The 27,632-nt window shown below is 52.7% G+C and overlaps 2 protein-coding genes across 4 annotated transcripts in view; both read left to right on the top strand.

The window, feature by feature from the left end:
• The window catches only part of LOC142907476 (uncharacterized), a 478,656-nt gene that overhangs the window by 161,083 nt on the left and 289,941 nt on the right, over positions 1-27,632 (top strand). The window lies entirely within an intron of this gene.
• The window catches only part of LOC142907475 (thioredoxin-related transmembrane protein 2-like), a 36,205-nt gene continuing 27,459 nt past the window's right edge, over positions 18,887-27,632 (top strand). Inside the window, exons 1-2 of one of the 3 annotated variants that reach the window (XM_076057030.1) lie at positions 18,887-19,264; positions 22,464-22,524. In XM_076057030.1, the coding sequence (XP_075913145.1) occupies positions 19,076-19,264; positions 22,464-22,524 (250 nt within the window). In that variant the 5' untranslated portion in view covers positions 18,887-19,075. The remainder of the gene's footprint in view (positions 19,265-22,463; positions 22,525-27,632) is intronic. The other 2 variants (XM_076057031.1, XM_076057032.1) reach the window with 2 other exon arrangements.

Here is a 27,632-nt window from a genome sequence, read left to right as displayed (position 1 = left end):
GTGCCATCTGTTGAGGAAGTACTAAAGGCTATCCGGAGTCTGAGACCAGGAAAGGCAGCAGGCAGAGATGATCTCCCAAGTGAAATGCTGAGCGAGGGTGGCGTTTGTGCACTGGACGGGTTCCGCTGGATTGGAAGGATGCCCTGGTGGTCCCCCTCTTTTAGAAGGGGGACCGCACAGACTGTAACATCTACAGGGGCATCTCACTCCTCAGTGTGCCAGGAAAGGTCCTGGCAAGGATTATTCAGCATCGCCTTGGCAGGCACGCTGAGGAGAGGCTTGCGGAGCCCCAATGCGGTTTCAGGAAAGGGCGGTCCTGCACAGATGCCATATTTTCTGTCCGTCTACTACAGCAGAGGTGTAGGGAATTCCAGCAAGACCTACATCTCTGCTTTATTGACCTGGTCAAGGCCTATGGTACCATCAGTAGGCCTGGGCTCTGGGTTGTTCTTCGTGCTTTTGATGTCCCTGACCATCTGCTCACGATCATTAAGGACCTTTATTATGGTGAGCGGGCCCGGGTAAAACTACGTGGCCGGGAGTCAGAGCCATTCCCTGTACACCTTGGGGTGCGACCGGGATGTCCTCTGGCTCCCACATTATTTAACATCTATTTTGACCACGTAGTTCGTGAAGCCTTCAATAGCTGTACCGGGGGAATCTCCATATGGTACAGATATAATGGGAGGCTGATCGATGCCCGGGTGCGGTCAAGGGATGGCTCCCTTTTGCTCAACCACGTTATGTATGCCGATGATTTGGTAATAGTTGCTCATTCAGAGGAGCAGTTGGAGACGCTGCTGCTGAGACTGGAGCGTGCCACTAAGAGGTGGGGCCTTACCATCAGCCCCACCAAAACTAAGCACCTGCCTGGGTATTTTGAACCATCGGACACTCCACCCCCACAACTCCCAATCGGTGATGGGGCAGTTGTGGAGAGAGTGGAGAGTTTCCCATACCTGGGCAGTGTGCTTGTGACTGGCTCCAGTTTAACAGCAGAGGTCTCACTCCGAATCAGTCGAGCGGCAATATCTTTTCATCGGTTGCGTAACGCTGTGTGGAAGCTACCTGGTCTGTCGCTCCGCACTAAGCTTCAGGTCTTCTCGGCCACGGTCATTCCCTCCCTTCTCTCCGTTTGCAAAACGTGGACCCCCCTAATGGAACATCTTCGCCGGTTAGAAACATTTAGGCTGGCCTGCCTACGATCCATCCTGGGTTTAACCAGACTGGATTGTGTGAGGAGCTCACAAATCCTTGAAAGATCTGGGCAGGGTCCCATCGGTGAGCTCCTCCAGCAGGCAAGGCTGCGATGGCTGGGTCATGTAGCCCGCATGCCCAGCCACCGCATGCCGAAACAGCTTTTGTTCGGCCGGATCGAGGGGGCTAAGCGGACGCGGCACGGGCTAGAGAAGAGATGGAGTGATGTGGTACAGGAGGACGTGGAGCTGAGTGAACTTGCCAATGACTGGTACCAGCGGTGTCAAGATCGGCCTCTGTGGAGGAGGCTCGTGAAGGATGCTACTGGGCAGTTGGAGGCAGTCGCCCTCCAACAACAACGGAGGGCGGAGGAGCAACGCTCACAACAACGAGCGGAGCGCCGGGTGGCTAAAGCACAGCAGGTTGGCACAGTAGGGGGCACAGGTGGTGCATCAGCCAGTCATCTCAGTCAGTCGACCCGTGGCACCTGCTGGGTCTGCCCCATGACCTCCTGCCAGAGGGCGTTCGACACTTCACGTGGCCTCAAGGTGCACATGGCCTGGCACAAGCGTCGTGGTGACGTCACCGCCACTTAGTGGCGAATGGCGGTTGTTGTTGTCTATCTGTGTGTGTCTAAGTGTGTGTGTGTGTGTCTATCTGTGTGTGTCTATCTGTGTGTGTCTAACTAACTATGTGTGTGTCTATGTGTGTGTGTCTATGTCTGTGTGTGTCTAAGTGATGCCCATAAGCTGCTGTCCCACGCGGCCTCCCAGGGGCTTCCTCACGCACAGCGGACACTACAGGAGCTGTGTCAGAAGGGACGGTGTCCCACTGCAGACAACAACAACACTTAGACAACATCAACAACAACATCAACAACACTTAGACAACAACAACAAGACACTACAGGAGCTGTGTCAGAAGGGACGGTGTCCCACTGCAGACAACATCAACAACAACACTTAGACAACATCAACACTTAGACAACATCAACATCAACAACATCAACAACATCAACAACATCAACACTTAGACAACAACAACAACAAGACACTACAGGAGCTGTGTCAGAAGGGACGGTGTCCCACTGCAGACAACGACATCAACAACAACACTTAGACAACATCAACAACAACAACAACATCAACAACATCAACTACATCAACAACATCTACAACAACATCAACAACAACATCAACAACAACATCAACTACAACAACATCAACAACATCAACAACATCAACATCAACAACATCAACATCATCAACAACATCAACAACATCAACATCATCAACAACATCAACAACATCAACAACAACATCAACAACAACAACAACATCATCAACAACATCAACAACATCATCAACAACATCAACAACAACAACACTTAGACAACAACATCAACACTTAGACAACAACACTTAGACAACATCAACAACAACACTTAGACAACATCAACAATAACAACAACACTTAGAGACACACAGAGACCCCTATAGAGACACACAGAGACCCCTATAGAGACACACAGAGACCCCCTATAGAGACACACAGAGACCCCTATAGAGACACACAGAGACCCCTATAGAGACACACAGAGACCCCCTATAGAGACACACAGAGACCCCTATAGAGACACACAGAGACCCCTATAGAGACACACAGAGACCCCTATAGAGACACACAGAGACCCCTATAGAGACACACAGAGACCCCTATAGAGACACACAGAGACCCCTATAGAGACACACAGAGACCCCTATAGACACACACAGAGACCCCTATAGAGACACACAGAGACCCCTATAGAGACACAGAGACCCCTATAGAGACACACAGAGACCCCTATAGAGACACACAGAGACCCCCTATAGACACACAGAGACCCCTATAGAGACACACAGAGACCCCTATAGAGACACACAGAGACCCCCTATAGAGACACACAGAGACCCCTATAGAGACACAGAGAGACCCCTATAGAGACACACAGAGACCCCTATAGAGACACACAGAGATCCCCTATAGAGACACACAGAGACCCCTATAGAGACACACAGAGACCCCTATAGAGACACACAGAGACCCCTGTAGAGACACACAGAGACCCCTATAGAGACACACAGAGACCCATAGAGATACATAGAGACACACGGAGACACACAGAGACACACGGAGACACACAGAGACTCATAGAGACCCATAGAGATACATAGAGATACACAGAGACACACAGAGACCCATAGAGACCCACAGAAACACAACGAGAGACACGGAGACACACAGAGACACACAGAGACCCATAGAGACCCATAGAGACACACAGAGACACACGGAGACACACAGAGACACAGAGACTCATAGAGACCCATAGAGACACACAGAGACACACAGATACCCATAGAGACCCATAGAGACACACGGAGACACACAGAGACACACAGAGACTCACAGAGACCCATAGAGACCCATAGAGACCCATAGAGACCCAGAGAGACACACAGAGACACACAGAGACACACAGAGACCCATATAGATACATAGAGACACACGGAGACACACAGAGACCCATAGAGACACATAGAGACACATAGAGACCCATAGAGACTCATAGAGACACACAGAGACACACAGAGACACACAGAGACCCATAGAGATACATAGAGACACACGGAGACACACATAGACCCACAGAGACACATAGAGACACATAGAGACCCATAGAGCCACACAGAGACACACAGAGACCCACAGAGACCCATAGAGACACACAGAGACACACAGAGACCCACAGAGACCCATAGAGACACACAGAGACCCATAGAGATACACAGAGACACACAGAGACACACAGAGACCCATAGAGACCCATAGAGATACACAGAGACTCATAGAGACCCATAGAGACACACAGAGACACATAGAGACCCATAGAGACACACAGAGACACATAGAGACACACAGAGACTCATAGAGACCCATAGAGACACACAGAGACTCATAGAGACCCATAGAGACACACAGAGACACATAGAGACCCATAGAGACACACGGAGACACACAGAGACACACAGAGACTCATAGAGACCCATAGAGACACACAGAGACACATAGAGACCCACGGAGACCCATAGAGACACACAGAGACACATAGAGACTCATAGAGACCCACAGAGACCCATAGAGACCCATAGAGACACACAGAGACACACAGAGACACAAAGAGACCCACAAAGACCCATAGAGATACATAGATATACATAGAGACCCATAGAGACTCATAGAGACCCATAGAGATACACAGAGACCCATAGAGATACATAGAGACACACAGAGACACACAGAGACCCATAGAGACCCATAGAGACACACAGAGACACATAGAGACTCATAGAGACCCACAGAGACCCATAGAGACCCATAGAGACACACAGAGACACACAGAGACACATAGAGACCCACAGAGACCCATAGAGATACATAGATATACATAGAGACCCATAGAGACTCATAGAGACCCATAGAGATACACAGAGACCCATAGAGATACATAGAGACACACAGAGACACACAGAGACCCATAGAGACCCATAGAGATACATAGAAACACACGGATATACACAGAGACACACAGAGACCCATAGAGACACACAAAGACACACAGAGACACATAGAGACCCATAGAGACCCATAGAGACACACGGAGACACACAGAGACACACAGAGGCCCATAGAGATACATAGAGATACATAGAGCCACACAGAGACACACAGAGACCCACAGAGACCCATAGAGATACATAGAGCCACACAGAGACACACAGAGACCCACAGAGACCCATAGAGACACACAGAGACACACAGAGACCCACAGAGACACATAGAGACACACAGAGACCCATAGAGATACACAGAGACACACAGAGACCCATAGAGACCCATAGAGATACACAGAGACATACTGAGACACACAGAGACACACGGAGACACACAGAGACACACAGACTCATAGAGACCCATAGAGACCCATAGAGACCCACGGAGACCCATAGAGACACACAGAGACACATAGAGACTCATAGAGACACACAGAGACACACAGAGACACATAGAGACCCATAGAGACACACAGAGACCCATAGAGACCCATAGAGACACACAGAGACACACAAAGACACATAGAGACCCATAGAGACACACAGAGACCCATAGAGACACACAGAGACCCATAGAGACCCACAGAGACCCATAGAGATACATAGAGACCCATAGAGACACACAGAGACCCATAGAGACCCATAGAGACCCATAGAGATACATAGAGACATACGGAGACACACAGAGACACACGGAGACACACAGAGACACACAGAGACTCATAGAGACCCATAGAGACCCATAGAGACCCATGGAGACACACAGAGACTCATAGAGACACACAGAGACTGATAGAGACCCATAGAGACACACAGAGACACACAGAGACCCATAGAGACCCATAGAGATACATAGAGACACACGGAGACACACAGAGACACACAGAGACCCATAGAGACCCATAGAGACACACAGAGACTCATAGAGACACACAGAGACTCATAGAGACACATAGAGACACACGGAGACACACAGAGACACACAGAGACTCATAGAGACACACAGAGACCCATAGAGACCCATAGAGATACATAGAGACACACATAGACACACTGAGACCCATAGATATACACCGAGACACACAGAGACACACAGAGACCCATAGAGACCCATAGAGATACATAGAGACACACAGAGACACACAGAGACACACAGAGACCCATAGAGACACACAGAGACACACAGAGACCCATAGAGACCCATAGAGACACACAGAGACACATAGAGACACACAGAGACTCATAGAGACCCATAGAGACACACAGAGACACACAGAGACCCATAGAGACCCACAGAGACACACGGAGACACACGGAGACACACAGAGACACACAGAGACCCATAGAGACCCATAGAGACACACGGAGACACACAGAGACACACAGAGACCCATAGAGACCCATAGAGACCCATAGAGATACACGGAGACACACAGAGACACACAGAGACCCATAGAGACCCATAGAGATACATAGAGACCCACAGAGACACACGGAGACACACGGAGACACACAGAGACACACAGAGACCCATAGAGACACACGGAGACACACAGAGACACACAGAGACTCACAGAGACCCATAGAGATACATAGAGACACACAGAGACACACAGAGACCCATAGAGACCCATAGAGACTCATAGAGACACACAGAGACTCATAGAGACACACAGAGATACACAGAGACCCATATAGACCCACAGAGACACACGGAGACACACGGAGACACACAGAGACTCACAGAGACCCATAGAGATACATAGAGACCCATAGAGACACACAGAAACTCATAGAGATACACAGAGACTCATAGAGACCCATAGAGACACACGGAGACACACAGAGACACACAGAGACACACAAAGACCCATAGAGACCCATAGAGACACACGGAGACACACAGAGACACACAGAGACTCATAGAGACACACATAGACCCATAGAGATAAATAGAGACCCATAGAGACACACAGAAACTCATAGAGACACACAGAGACTCATAGAGACCCATAGAGACACACGGAGACACACAGAGAGACACAGAGACTCATAGAGACACACAGAGACCCATAGAGATACATAGAGACACACAGAGACACACTGAGACCCATAGAGATACACAGAGACACACAGAGACACACAGAGATCCATAGAGACCCATAGAGATACATAGAGACACACAGAGACACACAGAGACTCATAGAGACCCCTTGCTGTGGTTTTCACACCTGATGATGATGATGATGATTTGCTTCTTGTGTTGCAGTCGAAACGTCGTGAGAATTTTATTGTTTTATATTTTTTATTATTTTAGTGTTTCCCTTCTACGTGAATTTACCGAAATAACCAAGAATACTTTATCATAACACAATATCTATTTTATTATTGTCATAATAATTATAATCATAACACAATATATGTTTTATTATTGTTATGATAATTATAATAATAATAACAACACATTAACTATTTTATTATTGTTATAATAATTATAATAATAACAACACATTAACTAATTTATTATTGTTATCATAATTATAATAATAACAACACATTATCTACTTTATCATTAATTCATATTCTTAGCTCTTTCGGTAAAGTCACGTTGAAGGGAAACAATAAAATAATATTTATTTTATTATTTTATTGCTTTACTTTATCATTGTTAGAACCATAATAATTATAATAACACATTCACTATTTTATCATTGTTATAATAATTATAATAACACAATATCTATCTATAATTATAATAATAATAACAACACATTAACTACTTTATCATTGTTAGAACTATAATAATTATAATAACAACACCATAACTATTTTATTTTATATTACGAGACCTCTTTTGCCAGTAACAAGATATAATAATAGGTTTTTAATCCTTTTAACTGGCACGCAAAAAACTGACACCTTTATTCAAGGCATAATTATGAGACATCCTTTGCCAGTAACAAGATATAATAATAGGTTTTTAATCCTTTTAACTGGCACACAAAAAACTGACACCTTTATTCAAGGCATCATTATGAGACCTCCTTTGCCAGTAACAAGATATAGGAATAGGTTTTTAATCCTTTTAACTGGCACGCAAAAAACTTACACCTTTATTCAAGGCGATCATGTTTGCAATAACCACAACACAAGCAGTCAAAAATGCAAACAAAAATAAACAACTCCTGATAATCGTATTGGCACCGTCCTTGAATTTGATATAAAGGCGTCAGTTTTTGCGTGCCAGATAAAAGGCTAAAAGCCTGTAACTATATCTCGCTACTGGCAAAGGAGGTCCCATAATGTAAGTGCTTAACCAGAGCTCGCAAATACTCTGATGGTGCGCTGTTTTTTTTTAGCTGTACGCCTTGTGGCGTCTTCTGGTACAACACCAGCGGAGAGACTATAAGGGCTCTAAAGAAAATCCGTCTCTGGTGTGGACCAATCAACGTCAAGGACGGTGCCAATACGATTATCAGGAGTTGTTAATTTTTGGTTGCATTTTTGACTGCTTGGGTTGTGGTTATTGCAAACATGATCGCCCCTTGTATAAAGGCGTCAGTTTTTGCGTGCCAGATAAAAGGGTAAAAGCCTGTTACTATATCTCGCTACTGGCAAAGGAGGTCCCATAGAATGTAAGTGCTTAACCCGAGCTCTCAATACTCTGATGGTGCGCTGGTTTTTTTTTAGCTGTACGCCTTGTGGCGTCTTCTGGTACAACACCAGCGGAGAGACTATAAGGGGCTCTAAAGAAAAGCCGTCTCTGGTGTGGACCAATCAACGTCAAGGACGGTGCCAATACGATTATCAGGAGTTGTTAATTTTTGGTTGCATTTTTGACTGCTTGGGTTGTGGTTATTGCAAACATGATCGCCCCTTGTATAAAGGCGTCAGTTTTTTTGCGTGCCAGCTAAAAGGGTAAAAGCCTGTAACTGTTTTATTATTTTTCGATTTAAATATTTCGTGGCAGCAGGGATTCATATTACGGGTTCTTTCGATGAAGTCACCACCACGTAGAAGGGAAAGAGAACGGAACATTTTGTCAATTTTTTTTCGAATTATTTTTCTCATGGAAATATTATTGGGATGAAAAAATATATTATTATTATTTTTCACGTAATTTTTCTCACGTTAATAATAATATAAAATATATAATATATTTCATTATTTTGTTGTTTCCCTTCAACGTGACTTTACCGAAAGAACTAAGCATATAATAATAAAAAACAGTTGATTTTGTATTACTAGTTTACATTTGCCATTAGTAGCCAAGTATAATAATGAAATAAAATAATAAAATTTTCTAAAATAACAATATTATTTTATAATAATATTATTTTATTATTACTTCCCTTCTACGTGACTTTACCGAAAGAACCAGGAATGTGCTTTATAATTAATGGAAAATTTTAACTAGTAACACAAAATTAACTCTTTTTATTATTAGTCGAAAAATGCTAATAACAATATTATTTTTATTATTAAAAATAATATTTTTTAAAATTATTATTGGAAAAATACAACTTGGAATAAATTTGCATAATAATTTTTTCTAACCTACGTGACTATACCGATAGAATTCACCAAAGTTTCAAGTCAAAACTAACAACGCTCTGATCTTTGATAGTTTACAATGGGGGGTGGGTGGGTGAGTGGGTGGGTTGGTGGGTGATTGGGTGGGTGGGTTGGTGAGTGGGTGGGTGGGTGAGTGGGTGGGTGGGTGGGTGAGTGGGTGGGTGGGTGGGTGGGTGAGTGGGTGGGTGGGTGGGTGAGTGGGTGGGTGGGTGGGTGAGTGGGTGGGTGGGTGGCTTTGAATGTCACAATTATGGTGGTGGTGGCTTTAAAGGTTTGCATGCGGAATGCAGCCTCTGTCTGTCTGTGTGTTCACGATGGTGGTGAGTGGGTGTGTGGGTGAGTGAGTGGGTGGGTGGATGAGTGAGTGAGTGAGTGGGTGAGTGAGTGAGTGAGTGGGTGAGTGAGTGGATGAGTGAGTGGGTAGGTGGATGAGTGAGTGAGTGAGTGGGTGAGTGAGTGAGTGAGTGGATGAGTGAGTGGGTAGGTGGATGAGTGAGTGAGTGGGTGAGTGAGTGAGTGGATGAGTGAGTGGGTAGGTGGATGAGTGAGTGAGTGGGTGAGTGAGTGAGTGAGTGGGTGAGTGAGTGGATGAGTGAGTGGGTGGGTGGATGAGTGGGTGAGTGAGTGGATGAGTGAGTGAGTGAGTGGGTGAGTGAGTGGATGAGTGAGTGGGTAGGTGAGTGAGTGAGTAGGTGGGTGGGTGGGTGAGTGAGTAGGTGGATGGGTGGGTGAGTGAGTAGGTGGGTGGGTGAGAGAGTGAGTGGGTGAGTGAATGGGTAGGTGGGTGAGTTAGTGAGTGGGTGGGTTGGTGAGTGAGTGGGTGATTAGGTGGGATAATGAGTGAGTGGGTGAGTGAGTGGGTGGGTGGGTGGGTGAATGAGTGGGTGGGTGGATGAGTGAGTGAGTGAGTGGGTGAGTGAGGGAGTGGGTGAGTGAGTGGATGAGTGAGTGGGTAGGTGGGTGAGTGAGTGAGTAGGTGGGTGGGTAGGTGGGTGAGTGAGTGAGTAGGTGGGTGGGTGGGTGAGTGAGTAGGTGGGTGGGTGAGTGAGAGAGTGAGTGGGTGAGTGAGTGGGTAGGTGGGTGAGTTAGTGAGTGGGTGGGTTGGTGAGTGAGTGGGTGATTAGGTGGGATAATGAGTGAGTGGGTGAGTGAGTGGGTGGGTGGGTGGGTGAATGAGTGGGTGGGTGGATGAGTGAGTGAGTGAGTGGGTGAGTGAGTGAGTGGGTGAGTGAGTGGGTAGGTGGGTGAGTGAGTGAGTAGGTGGGTGGGTAGGTGGGTGAGTGAGTGGGTAGGTGGGTGAGTGAGTGAGTAGGTGGGTGGGTGAGTGAGAGAGTGAGTGGGGGAGTGAGTGAGTGAGTGGGTGAGTGAGTGGATGAGTGAGTGGGTAGGTGGATGAGTGAGTGAGTGAGTGGGTAGGTGGGTGAGTGAGTGAGTAGGTGGGTGGGTGGGTGAGTGAGAGAGTGAGTGGGTGAGTGAGTGGGTAGGTGGGTGAGTTAGTGAGTGGGTGGGTTGGTGAGTGAGTAGGTGATTAGGTGGGATAATGAGTGAGTGGGTGAGTGAGTGGGTGGGTGGGTGGGTGAATGAGTGGGTGGGTGGATGAGTGAGTGAGTGGGTGAGTGAGTGAGTGGGTGAGTGAGTGGATGAGTGAGTGGGTAGGTGGGTGAGTGAGTGAGTAGGTGGGTGGGTAGGTGGGTGAGTGAGTGGGTAGGTGGGTGAGTGAGTGAATAGGTGGGTGGGTGAGTGAGAGAGTGAGTGGGGGAGTGAGTGAGTGGGTGAGTGGGTGAGTGAGAGAGTGAGTGGGTGGGTGAGTGAGTGGGTAGGTGGGTGAGTTAGTGAGTGGGTGGGTTGGTGAGTGAGTGGGTGATTAGGTGGGATAATGAGTGAGTGGGTGAGTGAGTGGGTGGGTGGGTGAGTGAGTGAGTGGGTGAGTGAGTGAGTGAGTGGATGGATGGGTGGGTGAGTGGATGAGTGAGTGAGTGGGTGGGTGGTTGGGTGGGTGAGTGAGTGAGTGAGTGGGTGAGTGAGTGGGTGGGTGGGTTGGTGAGTGAGTGAGTGAGTTGGTGGGTGGGTGGGATGGTGAGTGAGTGAGTGGGAGGGTGGATGGGTGGGTGGGGTGAGTGAGTGAGTGAGTGTGTGGGTGGGTGAGTGAGTGGGTGGGTGGGAGAGTTAGTGGGTGAGTGGTTGAGTGTGTGGGTGGGTGAGTGAGTGAGTGGGTGGATGAGTTAGTGGGTGAGTGGTTGGGTGGGTTGTTGGGTGGGTGAGTGAGTGAGTGGGTGGTTGGGTGGGTAAGTGAGTGGGTGGGTGAGTGGGTGGGTGGGTTGGTGAGTGGGTGAGTGTGTGGGTGGGTGGGTGAGTGAGTGAGTGAGTGGATGGGTTGGTGAGTGAGTGGGTGGGTGAGTGGCTGGGTTGGTGAGGGGGTGAGTGAGTGAGTGGATGGGTGGGTGAGTGAGTGGGTGGGTGGGTGAGTGAGTGGGTGGGTGGGTGAGTTAGTGGGTGGGTGAGTGGGTAGGTGGGTGGGTGAGTGGGTGGATGGGTTGGTGTGTGAGTGAGTGGGTGAGTGAGTGGGTGGGTGGTTGGGTGGGTGAGTGAGTGAGTGGGTGTTTGAATGTGTGGGTGGGTGAGTGGGTAGGTGGGTTGGTGAGTGAGTGGGTGAGTATGTGGGTGGGTTGGTAGGTGTGTGAGTGAGTGAGTGAGTGGGTGGGTGGGTGAGTGAGTGAGTGTGTGGGTGGGTGAGTGAGTGGGTGTGTGGGTGAGTTAGTGGGTGGGTGAGTGGGTAGGTGGGTGGGTGAGTGGGTGGATGGGTGAGTAAGTGTGTGGGTGAGTGAGTGGGAAAGTAGCTGGGTTGGTGAGTGAGTGGGTGAGTGAGTGACTGGGTGGATGTGTGGGTAAGTGAGTGAGTGGGTGAGTGGGTGAGTGTGTGAGTGAGTGAGTGGGTGAGTGGGTGAGTGAGTGGGTGAGTGAGTGGGTGATTGAGTGGGTGAGTGAGTGGGTGAGTTAGTGAGTGGGTGGGTGATGGTTGAGTTGGTGAATATCGATTAATTCATGGGTGAAAACTCACTGCAGCCACTAGAGGTCGCACTCAGCTACCCACTCAGCTACCCACCCACTCACCCACCCACTAATCAACGACCTGGCAATACTCACAGCAGCCACCAGAGGGCACTCAGAGTCACGTCCACTCCCCTTAGAAGGTCAACACAAGAACATTCACAGCAAATCCACCCACTCAGCTGTTCACCCACCCACCCACTCACTCACCGACCCACTCACTCACTCACCCACCCACTCACTCACCCACCCACTCACCCACCCACCCACTCACCCACTCATTCACCCACTCACCCACTCACTCACCCACCCACTCACCCACTCACCCACCCACCCACTCACCCACTCACTCACCCACCTACCCACCCACCCACTCACTCACCCACCCACTCACTCACCCACCCACTCACCCACCCACCCACCCACCAATCAACGACCTGACAATACCCACAGCAGCCACCAGAGGGCACTCAGAGTCACGTCCACTCACCTTAGAAGGTCAACACAAGAACACTCACAGCAAATCCACTCACTCAGCTGTTCACCCACCCACCCACTCACCCACCCACTCACTCACCCACCCACTCACCCACCCACTCACTCACCCACTCACTCACCCACTCCCTCACTCACTCACCCACTCACCCACCCACCCACTCACTCACCCACCCACCCACTCACTCACTCACCCACCCACCCACTCACTCACCCACCCACCCACTCACCCACCCACCTACCCACTCACCCACCCACCCACCCACTCACCCACCCACTCACTCACCCACTCACCCACCCACCAATCAACGACCTGACAATACCAACAGCAGCCACCAGAGGGCACTCAGAGTCACGTCCACTCCCCTTAGAAGGTCAACACAAGAACACTCACAGCAAATCCACTCACTCAGCTGTTCACTCACCCACCCACCCAGCTGTTCACCCACCCACCCAGCTGTTCACCCACTCACTCACTCACCCACTCACCCACCCACTCACCCACCCACTCACCCACCAATCATCGACCTGACAATACCCACAGCAGCCACCAGAGGGCACTCAGAGTCACGTCCACTCCCCTTAGAAGGTCAACACAAGAACACTCACAGCAAATTCACTCACTCAGCTGTTCACCCACCCACTCACCCACCCACCTATCCACCCACCCACTCACCCACCCACTCACCCACTCACTCACTCACCCACTCACCCACCCACTCACCCACCCACCCACTCACCCACCCACCAATCAACGACCTGACAATACCCACAGCCAGCCACCAGAGGGCACTCAGAGTCACGTCCACTCCCCTTAGAAGGTCAACACAAGAACACTCACAGCAAATCCACTCACTCAGCTGTTCACTCACCCACCCACCCAGCTGTTCACCCACCCACCCACCCAGCTGTTCACCCACCCACCCACTCACCCACCCACCCACTCACCCACTCACTCACCCACTCACCCACCCACTCACCCACTCACCCACTCACTCACCCACTCACCCACCCACCCACTCACCCACTCACCCACCCACCTACCCACCCACTCACTCACCCACTCACCCACCCACCAATCAACGACCTGACAATACCCACAGCCAGCCACCAGAGGGCACTCAGAGTCACGTCCACTCCCCTTAGAAGGTCAACACAAGAACACTCACAGCAAATCCACTCACTCAGCTGTTCACTCACCCACCCACCCAGCTGTTCACCCACCCACCCACCCAGCTGTTCACCCACCCACCCACTCACCCACCCACCCACTCACCCACTCACTCACCCACTCACCCACCCACTCACCCACTCACTCACCCACTCACCCACCCACCCACCCACTCACCCACTCACCCACCCACCTACCCACCCACTCACTCACCCACCCACCCACTCACCCACCCACCAATCAACGACCTGACAATACCAACAGCCAGCCACCAGAGGGCACTCAGAGTCACGTCCACTCCCCTTAGAAGGTCAACACAAGAACACTCACAGCAAATCCACTCACTCAGCTGTTCACTCACCCACCCACCCAGCTGTTCACCCACCCACCCACCCAGCTGTTCACCCACCCACCCAGCTGTTCACCCACCCACTCACTCACCCACCCACCCACCTACTCACCCACTCACCCACCCACCCACTCACCCACTCACCCACCCACCCACTCACCCACCCACCCACCCACTCACCCACCCACCAATCAACGACCTGACAATACCCACAGCAGCCACCAGAGGGCACTCAGAGTCACGTCCACTCCCCTTAGAAGGTCAACACAAGAACACTCACAGCAAATCCACTCACTCAGCTGTTCACTCACCCACCCACCCAGCTGTTCACCCACCCACCCACCCAGCTGTTCACCCACCCACCCACTCACCCACCCACCCACTCACCCACTCACTCACCCACTCACCCACCCACTCACCCACTCACCCACTCACTCACCCACTCACCCACCCACCCACCCACTCACCCACTCACCCACCCACCTACCCACCCACTCACTCACCCACCCACCCACTCACCCACCCACCAATCAACGACCTGACAACACCAACAGCCAGCCACCAGAGGGCACTCAGAGTCACGTCCACTCCCCTTAGAAGGTCAACACAAGAACACTCACAGCAAATCCACTCACTCAGCTGTTCACTCACCCACCCACCCAGCTGTTCACCCACCCACCCACCCAGCTGTTCACCCACCCACCCAGCTGTTCACCCACCCACTCACTCACCCACCCACCCACCTACTCACCCACTCACCCACTCACCCACCCACCCACCCACTCACCCACTCACCCACCCACCCACTCACCCACCCACCCACCCACTCACCCACCCACCAATCAACGACCTGACAATACCCACAGCAGCCACCAGAGGGCACTCAGAGTCACGTCCACTCCCCTTAGAAGGTCAACACAAGAACACTCACAGCAAATCCACTCACTCAGCTGTTCACTCACCCACCCACCCAGCTGTTCACCCACCCACCCAGCTGTTCACCCACCCACTCACCCACCCACCCACTCACCCACTCACTCACCCACCCACCCACTCACCCACTCACCCACCCACCTACCCACTCACTCACCCACCCACTCACCCACCCACCAATCAACGACCTGACAATACCCACAGCCAGCCACCAGAGGGCACTCAGAGTCACGTCCACTCCCCTTAGAAGGTCAACACAAGAACACTCACAGCAAATTCACTCACTCAGCTGTTCACTCACCCACCCACCCAGCTGTTCACCCACCCACCCAGCTGTTCACCCACCCACTCACTCACCCACCCACCCACCTACCCACCCACTCACACACCCACCCACTCACCCACCCACCTACCCACCCACCTACCCACTCACCCACCCACCAATCAACGACCTGACAATACCCACAGCCAGCCACCAGAGGGCACTCAGAGTCACGTCCACTCCCCTTAGAAGGTCAACACAAGAACACTCACAGCAAATCCACTCACTCAGCTGTTCACTCACCCACCCACCCAGCTGTTCACCCACCCACCCACCCAGCTGTTCACCCACCCACCCACTCACCCACCCACCCACCTACCCACCCACCCACCTACTCACCCACTCACTCACTCACCCACTCACCCACCCACCCACTCACCCACTCACCCACCCACCTACCCACCCACTCACTCACCCACCCACTCACCCACCCACCAATCAACGACCTGACAATACCAACAGCCAGCCACCAGAGGGCACTCAGAGTCACGTCCACTCCCCTTAGAAGGTCAACACAAGAACACTCACAGCAAATCCACTCACTCAGCTGTTCACTCACCCACCCACCCAGCTGTTCACCCACCCACCCAGCTGTTCACCCACCCACTCACTCTCCCACTCACTCACTCACCCACTCACCCACTCACCCACCCACCCACTCACCCACTCACTCACCCACTCACCCACCCACTCACCCACCCACCAATCAACGACCTGACAATACCCACATCCAGCCACCAGAGGGCACTCAGAGTCACGTCCACTCCCCTTAGAAGGTCAACACAAGAACACTCACAGCAAATCCACTCACTCAGCTGTTCACCCACCCACTCACCCACCCACCTATCCACCCACCCACTCACCCACCCACTCACCCACTCACTCACCCACTCACCCACCCACCCACTCACCCACCCACCAATCAACGACCTGACAATACCCACAGCCAGCCACCAGAGGGCACTCAGAGTCACGTCCACTCCCCTTAGAAGGTCAACACAAGAACACTCACAGCAAATCCACTCACTCAGCTGTTCACTCACCCACCCACCCAGCTGTTCACCCACCCACCCACTCACCCACTCACTCATACACTCACTCACCCACCCACCCACCTACCCACCCACCCACCTACCCACTCACCCACCCACCCACTCACCCACCCACCTACCCACCCACTCACTCACCCACCCACTCACCCACCCACCAATCAACGACCTGACAATACCCACATCCAGCCACCAGAGGGCACTCAGAGTCACGTCCACTCCCCTTAGAAGGTCAACACAAGAACACTCACAGCAAATCCACTCACTCAGCTGTTCACTCACCCACCCACCCAGCTGTTCACCCACCCACCCAGCTGTTCACCCACCCACTCACTCACCCACCCACCCACTCACCCACTCACCCACTCACCCACCCACTCACCCACTCACCCACCCACCTACTCACCCACCCACTCACCCACCCACCTACCCACTCACCCACCAATCAACGACCTGACAATACCAACAGCCAGCCACCAGAGGGCACTCAGAGTCACGTCCACTCCCCTTAGAAGGTCAACACAAGAACACTCACAGCAAATCCACTCACTCAGCTGTTCACTCACCCACCCACCCAGCTGTTCACCCACCCACCCACCCAGCTGTTCACCCACCCACCCACTCACCCACCCACCCACTCACCCACTCACCCACCCACTCACCCACTCACTCACCCACCCACCCACCAATCAACGACCTGACAATACCAACAGCAGCCACCAGAGGGCACTCAGAGTCACGTCCACTCCCCTTAGAAGGTCAACACAAGAACACTCACAGCAAATCCACTCACTCAGCTGTTCACTCACCCACCCACCCAGCTGTTCACCCACCCACCCAGCTGTTCACCCACCCACTCACTCTCCCACTCACTCACTCACCCACTCACCCACCCACTCACCCACTCACTCACTCACCCACCCACCAATCAACGACCTGACAATACCCACATCCAGCCACCAGAGGGCACTCAGAGTCACGTCCACTCCCCTTAGAAGGTCAACACAAGAACACTCACAGCAAATCCACTCACTCAGCTGTTCACCCACCCACTCACCCACCCACCTATCCACCCACCCACTCACCCACCCACTCACCCACTCACTCACCCACTCACCCACCCACCCACTCACCCACCCACCAATCAACGACCTGACAATACCAACAGCAGCCACCAGAGGGCACTCAGAGTCACGTCCACTCCCCTTAGAAGGTCAACACAAGAACACTCACAGCAAATCCACTCACTCAGCTGTTCACTCACCCACCCACCCAGCTGTTCACCCACCCACCCAGCTGTTCACCCACCCACCCACTCACCCACCCACCCACTCACCCACTCACCCACCCACTCACCCACTCACTCACCCACCCACCCACGACCTGACAATACCAACAGCCAGCCACCAGAGGGCACTCAGAGTCACGTCCACTCCCCTTAGAAGGTCAACACAAGAACACTCACAGCAAATCCACTCACTCAGCTGTTCACTCACCCACCCACCCAGCTGTACATCCACCCACCCACCCAGCTGTTCACCCACTCACTCACTCACCCACCCACCCACCTACCCACTCACCCACCCACTCACCCACCCACTCACCCACCAATCAACGATCTGACAATACCCACAGCAGCCACCAGAGGGCACTCAGAGTCACGTCCACTCCCCTTAGAAGGTCAACACAAGAACACTCACAGCAAATCCACTCACTCAGGTGTTCACCCACCCACTCACCCACCCACCTATCCACCCACCCACTCACCCACCCACTCACCCACTCACTCACCCACTCACCCACCCACCCACTCACCCACCCACCAATCAACGACCTGACAATACCAACAGCCAGCCACCAGAGGGCACTCAGAGTCACGTCCACTCCTCTTAGAAGGTCAACACAAGAACACTCACAGCAAATCCACTCACTCAGCTATTCACTCACCCACCCACCCAGCTGTTCACCCACCCACCCAGCTGTTCACCCACCCACTCACTCTCCCACTCACTCACTCACCCACTCACCCACCCACTCACCCACCCACTCACCCACCCACCCACCAATCAACGACCTGACAATACCAACAGCCAGCCACCAGAGGGCACTCAGAGTCACGTCCACTCCCCTTAGAAGGTCAACACAAGAACACTCACAGCAAATCCACTCACTCAGCTGTTCACTCACCCACCCACCCAGCTGTTCACCCACCCACCCACTCACCCACTCACTCACCCACCCACCCACTCACTCACCCACCCACCCACTCACCCACCCACCATGGCGATCATCACCTCCCTCTGCGCCTTCATCTACCACCTCCCGGCTCTCAGCCGATGGCTGCTGCGACCTTACTACGCCCTCAGCGCCACCCTCAGCGTCGCCTTCCTCGCCGTGAGGAAGCTTCCGCCGCTCTGCTCAGCCCTGCCCAGCGACAGGGAGGACGGTAATTCGTGCGACTTCGACTGGGTACGTACCCGGAACGTCGGGGCTCTCCGTGCGGTTGTGTGCGTGTGTGTGTGTGTCTGTCTCCGTGGGGGTGTCTCCGTGGGGGTGTCTCTGCGTGGGTGACTGAGAGTGTCTGTGGGTGTCTCTGTGTGGTGTCTCTGTGTGGTGTCTCTGTGTGGTGTCTCTGTGGGTGTCTATGGGTCTCTATGGGTCTCTGTGTGTCTCTGTGGGGTTGACTGAGAGTCTCTGGGTCTCTGTGTGGTGTCTGTGGGTCTCTGTGTGGTGTCTCTGTGGGTGTCTGTGTGTCTCTGTGTCTCTGTGGGTGTCTGTGTGTCTCTGTGTGTCTCTGTGGGTCTCTGTGTGTCTCTGTGGGTCTCTATGGGTCTCTGTGTGTCTCTGTGGGTGACTGAGTGTCTGTGGGTCTCTGTGTGGTGTCTCTGTGGGTGTCTCTGTGGGTGTCTGTGGGTCTCTGTGGGTGTCTGTGGGTGTCTATGGGTCTCTATGGGTCTCTATGGGTCTCTGTGTGGTGACTGAGAGTCTGTGGGTCTCTGTGTGGTGTCTCTGTGGGTCTTTGTGTGGGTGTTTCTGTGGGTCTCTGTGGGTGACTGAGAGTCTGTGGGTCTCTGTGGGTGTCTCTGTGGGTCTCTGTGTGTCTCTGTGGGTGTCTCTGTGGGTCTCTGAGAGTCTATGGGTCTCTGTGGGTGTCTCTGTGGGTCTCTGTGTGTCTCTGTGGGTCTCTATGGGTCTCTGTGTGTCTCTGTGGGTGTCTCTGTGGGTCTCTGAGAGTCTATGGGTCTCTATGGGTATCTGTGTGTCTCTGTGGGTGACTGAGAGTCTGTGTGTCTCTGTGGGTCTCTATGGGTCTCTATGGGTCTCTGTGGGTGACTGAGAGTCTGTGGGTCTCTGTGTGGGTGTCTCTGTGGGTCTCTGAGAGTCTATGGGTCTCTGTGGGTGTCTGTGGGTATCTATGGGTCACTGACAGTCTATGGTGTCTATGGGTTTCTATGGGTCTCTATGGGTGTCTATAGGTCTCTATGGGTGTCTGTGGGTATCTATGGGTCTCTATGGGTGTCTATGGGTCTCTATGGGTGTCTATAGGTCTATGGGTGTTTATGGGTCACTGACAGTCTATGGGTCTCTGTGGGTCTCTATGGGTTTCTATGGGTCTCTATGGGTGTCTCTGGGTATCTATGGGTCTCTATGGGTGTCTATGGGTCTCTATGGGTGTCTATAGGTCTATGGGTGTTTATGGGTCACTGACAGTCTATGGGTCACTGACAGTCTATGGGTCTCTATGGGTTTCTATGGGTCTCTGGGTGTATGTGGGTATCTATGGGTCTCTGTGGGTGTCTCGACTGGGTTACGAGTGGGGGGGGTTGACCATACTTCACCATTATGGTCAATGAATGTTGTAGCGCCGCATCGACCCCGACCCCCATGCGGCCTAGATAAGCTCCGCCTGGAAAGCCGAGCCATCGGTGATATTTAAACTAGGCGAGACCGTAGGCTTCCAAGTGAGATGTGCGGCCTGGTAGATAGCCGGAGAAAGTGACGCTTTCCCCGGCGCGGATTACTAGGTACGACGTAGGCTGTCAGTTACCGTAGCGGCCTCGTGCTTTACCGGGTAAGGTGAGCTTTCCCCGGCGGGAAAAACTAGGTAAGACCGTAGGCGTCCAGTTACGTTAGCGGCCTAGTGCGTGTCGGCCGGGCCGGCGAGCTTTCCCCGGCGGGAAAAAAACTAGGTAAGACCGTAGGCGTCCAGTTACGGTAGCGGCCTAGTGCGTGTCGGCCGGGGACGGTGGGCTTTCCCGGCGGGAAAAAATCTAGGTAAGACCGTAGGCGTCCAGTTACGTTAGCGGCCTAGTGCGTGTCGGCCGGGGACGGTGGGCTTTCCCCGGCGGGATAAAACTAGGTAAGACCGTAGGCCTCCAGTTACGGTAGCGGCCTAGTGCGTGTCGGCCGGGGACGGTGGGCTTTCCCTGGCAGCGAAAACTAGGTAAGACCTTAGGCTTCAAATTACCGTAGCGGCCTAGTGCGTGTCCGCCGGGTACGGTGAGCTCTCAACGGCTTGGGATAACGAGGCAAGACCATAGGCTTTCGGGTGGCATGAGTTGTACTGCAGTGCCAGGCTAGGTGCATGAGGAGGAGGACCTCACGGAACAGACCCTGCAGGTGCCATGGGTTGTACTGCTGTGCCAGGCTAGGTGCATGAGGAGGAGGTCACGTGACAGACCCCGCAGGTGACATGGGTTGTACTGCTGTGCCAGGCTAGGTGCATGAGGAGGAGGTCACGTGACAGACCCTGCAGGTGACATGGGTTGTACTGCACCTAGCCTGTGAGTGAGTGAGTGGGTGAGTGAGTGGGAGAGTGGGTGAGTGAGTGAGTGGGTGAGTGGGTGAGTGAGTGAGTGGGTGGGTGAGTGGGTGAGTGAGTGGGTGGGTGAGTGGGTGAGTGAGTGGGTGAGTGAGTGGGTGAGTGGGTGAGTGAGTGAGTGGTTGAGTGGGTGAGTGAGTGAGTTAGTGGGTGGGTGGGTGAGTGGGTGGGTGAGTTAGTGAGTGAGTGAGTGGGTGGGTGAGTTAGTGGGTGAGTGGGTGAGTGAGTGAGTGGGTGAGTGGTGAGTGGGTGAGTGGGTGAGTGAGTGAGTGGGTGAGTGAGTGGGTGAGTGGGTGAGTGGTTGAGTGGGTGAGTGGTTGAGTGGTTGAGTGAGTGAGTGAGTGGGTGAGTGAGTGGGTGAGTGAGTGAGTGAGTGGGTGAGTGAGTGAGTGAGTGGGTGAGTGGGTGAGTGGTGAGTGGGTGAGTGGGTGAGTGAGTGAGTGGGTGAGTGAGTGGGTGAGTGGGTGAGTGGTTGAGTGGGTGAGTGGTTGAGTGGTTGAGTGAGTGGGTGAGTGGGTGAGTGAGTGAGTGGTTGAGTGAGTTAGTGGGTGGGTGGGTGAGTGAGTGAGTGCGTGGGTGAGTGAGTGGGTGAGTGAGTGGGTGAGTGGTTGAGTGGGTGAGTGGGTGAGTGGTTGAGTGGTTGAGTGAGTGGGTGAGTGGGTGAGTGGTTGAGTGAGTGGGTGAGTGGTTGAGTGAGTGGTTGAGTGAGTGGGTGAGTGGGTGAGTGAGTGGGTGAGTGGGTGAGTGTCCGGCTGCGACTCGCTCCTAACAGCACTTGCCCCTACGCACTGCGTGAGCTACCTGGGGGAGCTTTGCCTCTGTCTGTGTGCGTCTCTGCGTTCTCAGAGGGAGATTGAGATCCTCATGTTCCTCAGCGCCATCGTTATGATGAAGAATCGACGCGCGAGTGAGTTAGCACCACCACCAATACCACCACTACCTTCATCACCATCACCATCATCACCATCACCATCATCACCATCACTACCACCATCACCACCACCACCATCACCACCACCATCACCACCATCATCACCACCACTACCACCACCACCACTACCATCACTACCATCATCACCAGTACCACCACTGCCACCACCACCATCACTACCATCACCACCATCACCATCATCACCATCACTACCATCACCACCACCAACACCACCACTACCATCACCACCACCACCATCATCATCATCACCACCACCAACACCACCACTATCATCACCATCATCACCACCACCACCACTACCACCACTACCACCACTACCATCACTACCATCACTACCATCATCACCACCACCATCACCATCATCACCACCATCACGATCACCATCACTACCACCACTACCACCACCACTACCACCACTACCATCATCACCACCATCACTAATATCATCACCGCCATCACGATCACCATCAATACCATCATCATCATCATCACCACCACCATCACTACCACCACTAACATCATCACCACCACTACCACCATCACAACCACCACTACTATCATCACTAACATCATCAGCACCACCATCACCACCACTACCACCACCATCACTACCACCACTACCACCATCACCACCATTACCACCACCATCACCACCATTACCACCACCATCACTACCACCACTACCACCATCACCACCATCATCACCACCACTACCATCATTACAACCACCACTACCATCATCACTAACATCATCATCACCACCATCACCACCATCACCACCATTATCACCACCACCACCATCACTAACATCACCACCATCACTAATATCATCATCATCAACATCACCACCACTACCATCATCACCACTACCACCACCTTCACCACCATCACTACCACCACTACCACCATCACCACCACCATCACCACCACCATCACCACCACTACCATCATCACTAACATCATCATCACCACCATCACCACCACCACCACTAATATCATCATCACCACCATCACCACCACCTCCATCACTAATATCATCATCTCAACCACCATCACCACCACTACCACTACCATCACCACCATCACTACCACCACTACCATCATCATCACCACCATCATCATTACCACCATCATCACCACCACCATCACTAACATCATCACCACCATCACTAATATCATCATCACCAACATCATCACCACCACTACCATCATCACCACTACCACCACTACCACTACCATCACCAACAACAACCGCCATTCGCCACTAAGTGGCGGTGACGTCACCACGACGCTTGTGCCAGGCTATGTGCACCCTGAGGCCACGTGAAGTGTCGAACGCCCGCTGGCAGGAGGTCACGGGGCAGACCCAGGTGCCACGGGTCGACTGACTGAGATGACTGGCTGATGCACCACCTGTGCCCCCTACTGTGCCAACCTGCTGTGCTTTAGCCACCCGGCGCTCCGCTCGTTGTTGTGAGCGTCGCTCCTCCGCCCTCCGTTGTTGTTGGAGGGCGACTGCCTCCAACTGCCCAGTAGCGTCCTTCACGAGCCTCCTCCACAGAGGCCGATCTTGACACCGCTGGTACCGGTCATCGGCAAGTCCACTCAGCTCCACGTCCTCCTGTACCACATCACTCCATCTCTTCTCTAGCCCGTGCCGCGCCCGCTTTGCCCCCTCAATCCGGCCGAACAAAAGCTGTTTCGGCATGCGGTGGCTGGGCATGCGGGCTACATGACCCAGCCATTGCAGCCTTGCCCGCCGGAGGAGCTCACCGATGGGACCTTGCCCAGATCTTTCAAGGATTTGTGAGCTTCTCACACAATCCAGCCTGGTTAAACCCAGGATGGATCGTAGGCAGGCCAGCCTAAATGTTTCTAACCGGCGAAGATGTTCCATTAGGGGGGTCCACGTTTCGCAAGCATAGAGAAGGGAGGGAATGACCGTGGCCGAGAAGACCTGAAGCTTAGTGCGGAGCGACAGACCAGGTAGCTTCCACACAGCGTTACGCAACCGATGAAAAGATATTGCCGCTCGACTGATTCGGAGTGAGACCTCTGCTGTTAAACTGGAGCCAGTCATAAGCACACTGCCCAGGTATGGGAAACTCTCCACTCTCTCCACAACTGCCCCATCACCGATTGGGAGTTGTGGGGGTGGAGTGTCTGATGGTACAAAATACCCAGGCAGGTGCTTAGTTTTGGTGGGGCTGATGGTAAGGCCCCACCTCTTAGTGGCACGCTCCAGTCTCAGCAGCAGCGTCTCCAACTCCTCCTCTGACTGAGCAGCTATTACCAAATCATCAGCATACATAACGTGGTTGAGCAATAGGGAGCCATCCCTTGACCGCACCCGGGCATCGATTAGCCTCCCATTATATCTGTACCATATGGAGATTCCCCCGGTACAGCTATTGAAGGCTTCACGAACTACGTGGTCAAAATAGATGTTAAATAATGTGGGAGCCAGAGGACATCCCTGTCGCACCCCAAGGTGTACAGGGAATGGCTCTGACTCCCGGCCACGTAGTTTTACCCGGGCCCGCTCACCATCATGAAGGTCCTTAATGATCGTGAGCAGAGGGTCAGGTACTCCAAAAGCATGAAGAACGACCCAGAGCCCAGGCCTAATGATGGTATCATAGGCCTTGACCAGGTCAATAAAGCAGAGATGTAGGTCTTATTGGAATTCCCTACACCTCTGCTGTAGCAGACGGACAGAAAATATGGCATCTGTGCAGGACCGCTCTTTCCTGAAACCGCATTGGGGCTCCGCAAGCCTCTCCTCAGCGTGCCTGGCAAGGCGATGCTGAATAATCCTTGCCAGGACCTTTCCCGGCACACTGAGGAGTGAGATGCCCCTGTAGATGTTACAGTCTGTGCGGTCCCCCTTCTTAAAGAGGGGGACCACCAGGGCATCCTTCCAATCCTGCGGAACCCGTCCAGTGGTCCAGACTGTTGTTATGATGTCATATAGGGCAGTCTGTGCACAAACGCCACCCTCCCTCAGCATTTCGCTTGGGAGATCATCTCTGCCCGCTGCCTTTCCTGGTCTCAGACTCCGGATCGCCTTCAATACTTCCTCAGCAGATGGCACCTCAGCCAGCCACTCACAGGGGGTGACTTCATCCAATATTTGAGGCACCGCAGCCTCAGCAGGGTCATCCTCACTTTGTGCCACGATGTTTTCCTGGCTGAGGGATTTTCCCTCCCCCAGGACCTCACAGAAATGCTCAGCAAATCTGCGAACCTGTTCCTGGGGGTCGGAAATTGGATCACCGTTTTTTCCCCTAATGATGGTAATAGGTGTGGCGCTGCAGGTTACTTTTTTGATGGAGTTAAATAGAGAATTGTGATCACGGGCCACTGAGGCAGACTCCATCTCCTCAGCAACCCGCGACCACCACCCATCCTTGCAGCACCTCACGGCTCTCCGAACCTCCGAGCGAAGGCTGCGGTAAGCCTCCTCATTCTCTGACGTGGGATTCTGTAGCCGATGACAGTGGGCCTGTCGCTTTTTCTCAACCATCCTGAACAACTCCTCTGTCATCCAGGGTGTCTGGGGAGGTCTGGACCGCGTACCCAAAGCAGCCATTGCAGCTGCATGAGTCACAGTCCTAAACCTCGCCCATTTACCCTCGACATCAGGAGGAGTCGGGGACGATGCCAATCCCAGCCACAAGCGATGATGAAATTCTCGCTTGCAACTTTCATCAGATAACTGAGACCAGGCCACTTTAGGTTGGAATGGGGTCCTGGGTGTACACCCACCACCGGAGTGGAAGAATGGCAGGCGCATCTTACAGATGACTAGTCGATGGTCAGAGGGCAGATCAGCTCCACGGTAGGTCCTGGTGTCAAGGACATGGGCTCGCATTCGCTGGTCCGTCACTATGTAGTCCAGCAGATGTTCTTGCTTGGACCCGGCATGCATCTATGATGTTGTGTGGATGCGCCGATGCCGGAACAGCGTGTTGGTAATTACAAGCCCATGGGCTGCACAAAAATCTAGCAGCCTCCTACCGTTGTTATTGAGCTGATCTGGCCCGTGCCCTCCAATCACTCCAGACCAGGTGCCAGTATCATGACTAACTCGGGCATTGAAGTCACCCAACATGATGACTTTATCCCGAGGGGCCACTTTAGCCAGCACCTGTGACAGGAGGTCATAGAAGGCATCTGACTCATCGGCTTTGCCTGCATCCCTCCACGGATGTTCATCTTCGGTGGGGGCATAAGTAACCACGACCACCATTCCTCGCCTCCGGTTGATGGGAAGGCGAGCCCAAAGTAGCCTGGGGCTTACAGCTTCCCACACCTCACCGCCACGCTCCCACGCCCCCTTCATTCTTTTGTTCAAAAGAAGACCCACACCCTGTTGTTTGGCAGTCTGCTGCCCCGAGTAGAGGACTGTCCACCCCTCATGGTGGCAGGAGCCAGAGCCGGTACACCGGACCTCCTGAATGCCGCATAGATCCAGGCGGTACCGGTCCAGCTCCCGACAGAGGAGTGGCAGCCTCTCCTCTGCAGTGAGCGTTCGAACATTCCACGTGGCCACCCGTAGTGGCTTTTCGTTGTTTCTGGAGTAGCCCCGAGGGTAGGTATTCAATCTCCTGGCTCCGCCAATTGGGGTTTGGCCAGGAGACATCATAGACGCCTGGCCCCCCGGGGCCTCCGGCACAAGCTTAGTTGTTACATATTTCAGTTTAATTAGTGGTTTCGTGGTAATTAATTGAAGGTGGAGGGGTTACCAGCCCCTCGCACCCGTCCAGAGCCCCCGTTTAGCCCCTGTGGTGGACACATATGCCATGAGGGGAGGAGCCAATCAAAATTGGATCTCCCCCCACAGCGCTGTCCACGACAGAGTTGCCAGTCCGGCACCGCGAGGAGGTACCATCACCACCACCACTACCACCACCATCACTACCACCACTACCATCACCATCACTACCACCATCACCACCATCACCACCATCACTACAATCACCATCACTAATATCATCATCACCACCATCACCACCACTACCACCACCATCACCAATGATAATCACCACGTTAACGGTGAC

The sequence above is a fragment of the Petromyzon marinus genome, chromosome 79 (assembly GCF_048934315.1).
Source record: "Petromyzon marinus isolate PM22_M1 ecotype Great Lakes invasive population chromosome 79, UKy_Petmar_22M1.pri1.0, whole genome shotgun sequence".
NCBI lineage: Eukaryota > Metazoa > Chordata > Hyperoartia > Petromyzontiformes > Petromyzontidae > Petromyzon > Petromyzon marinus.
This window is presented reverse-complemented; position numbering and strand designations above follow the sequence as displayed.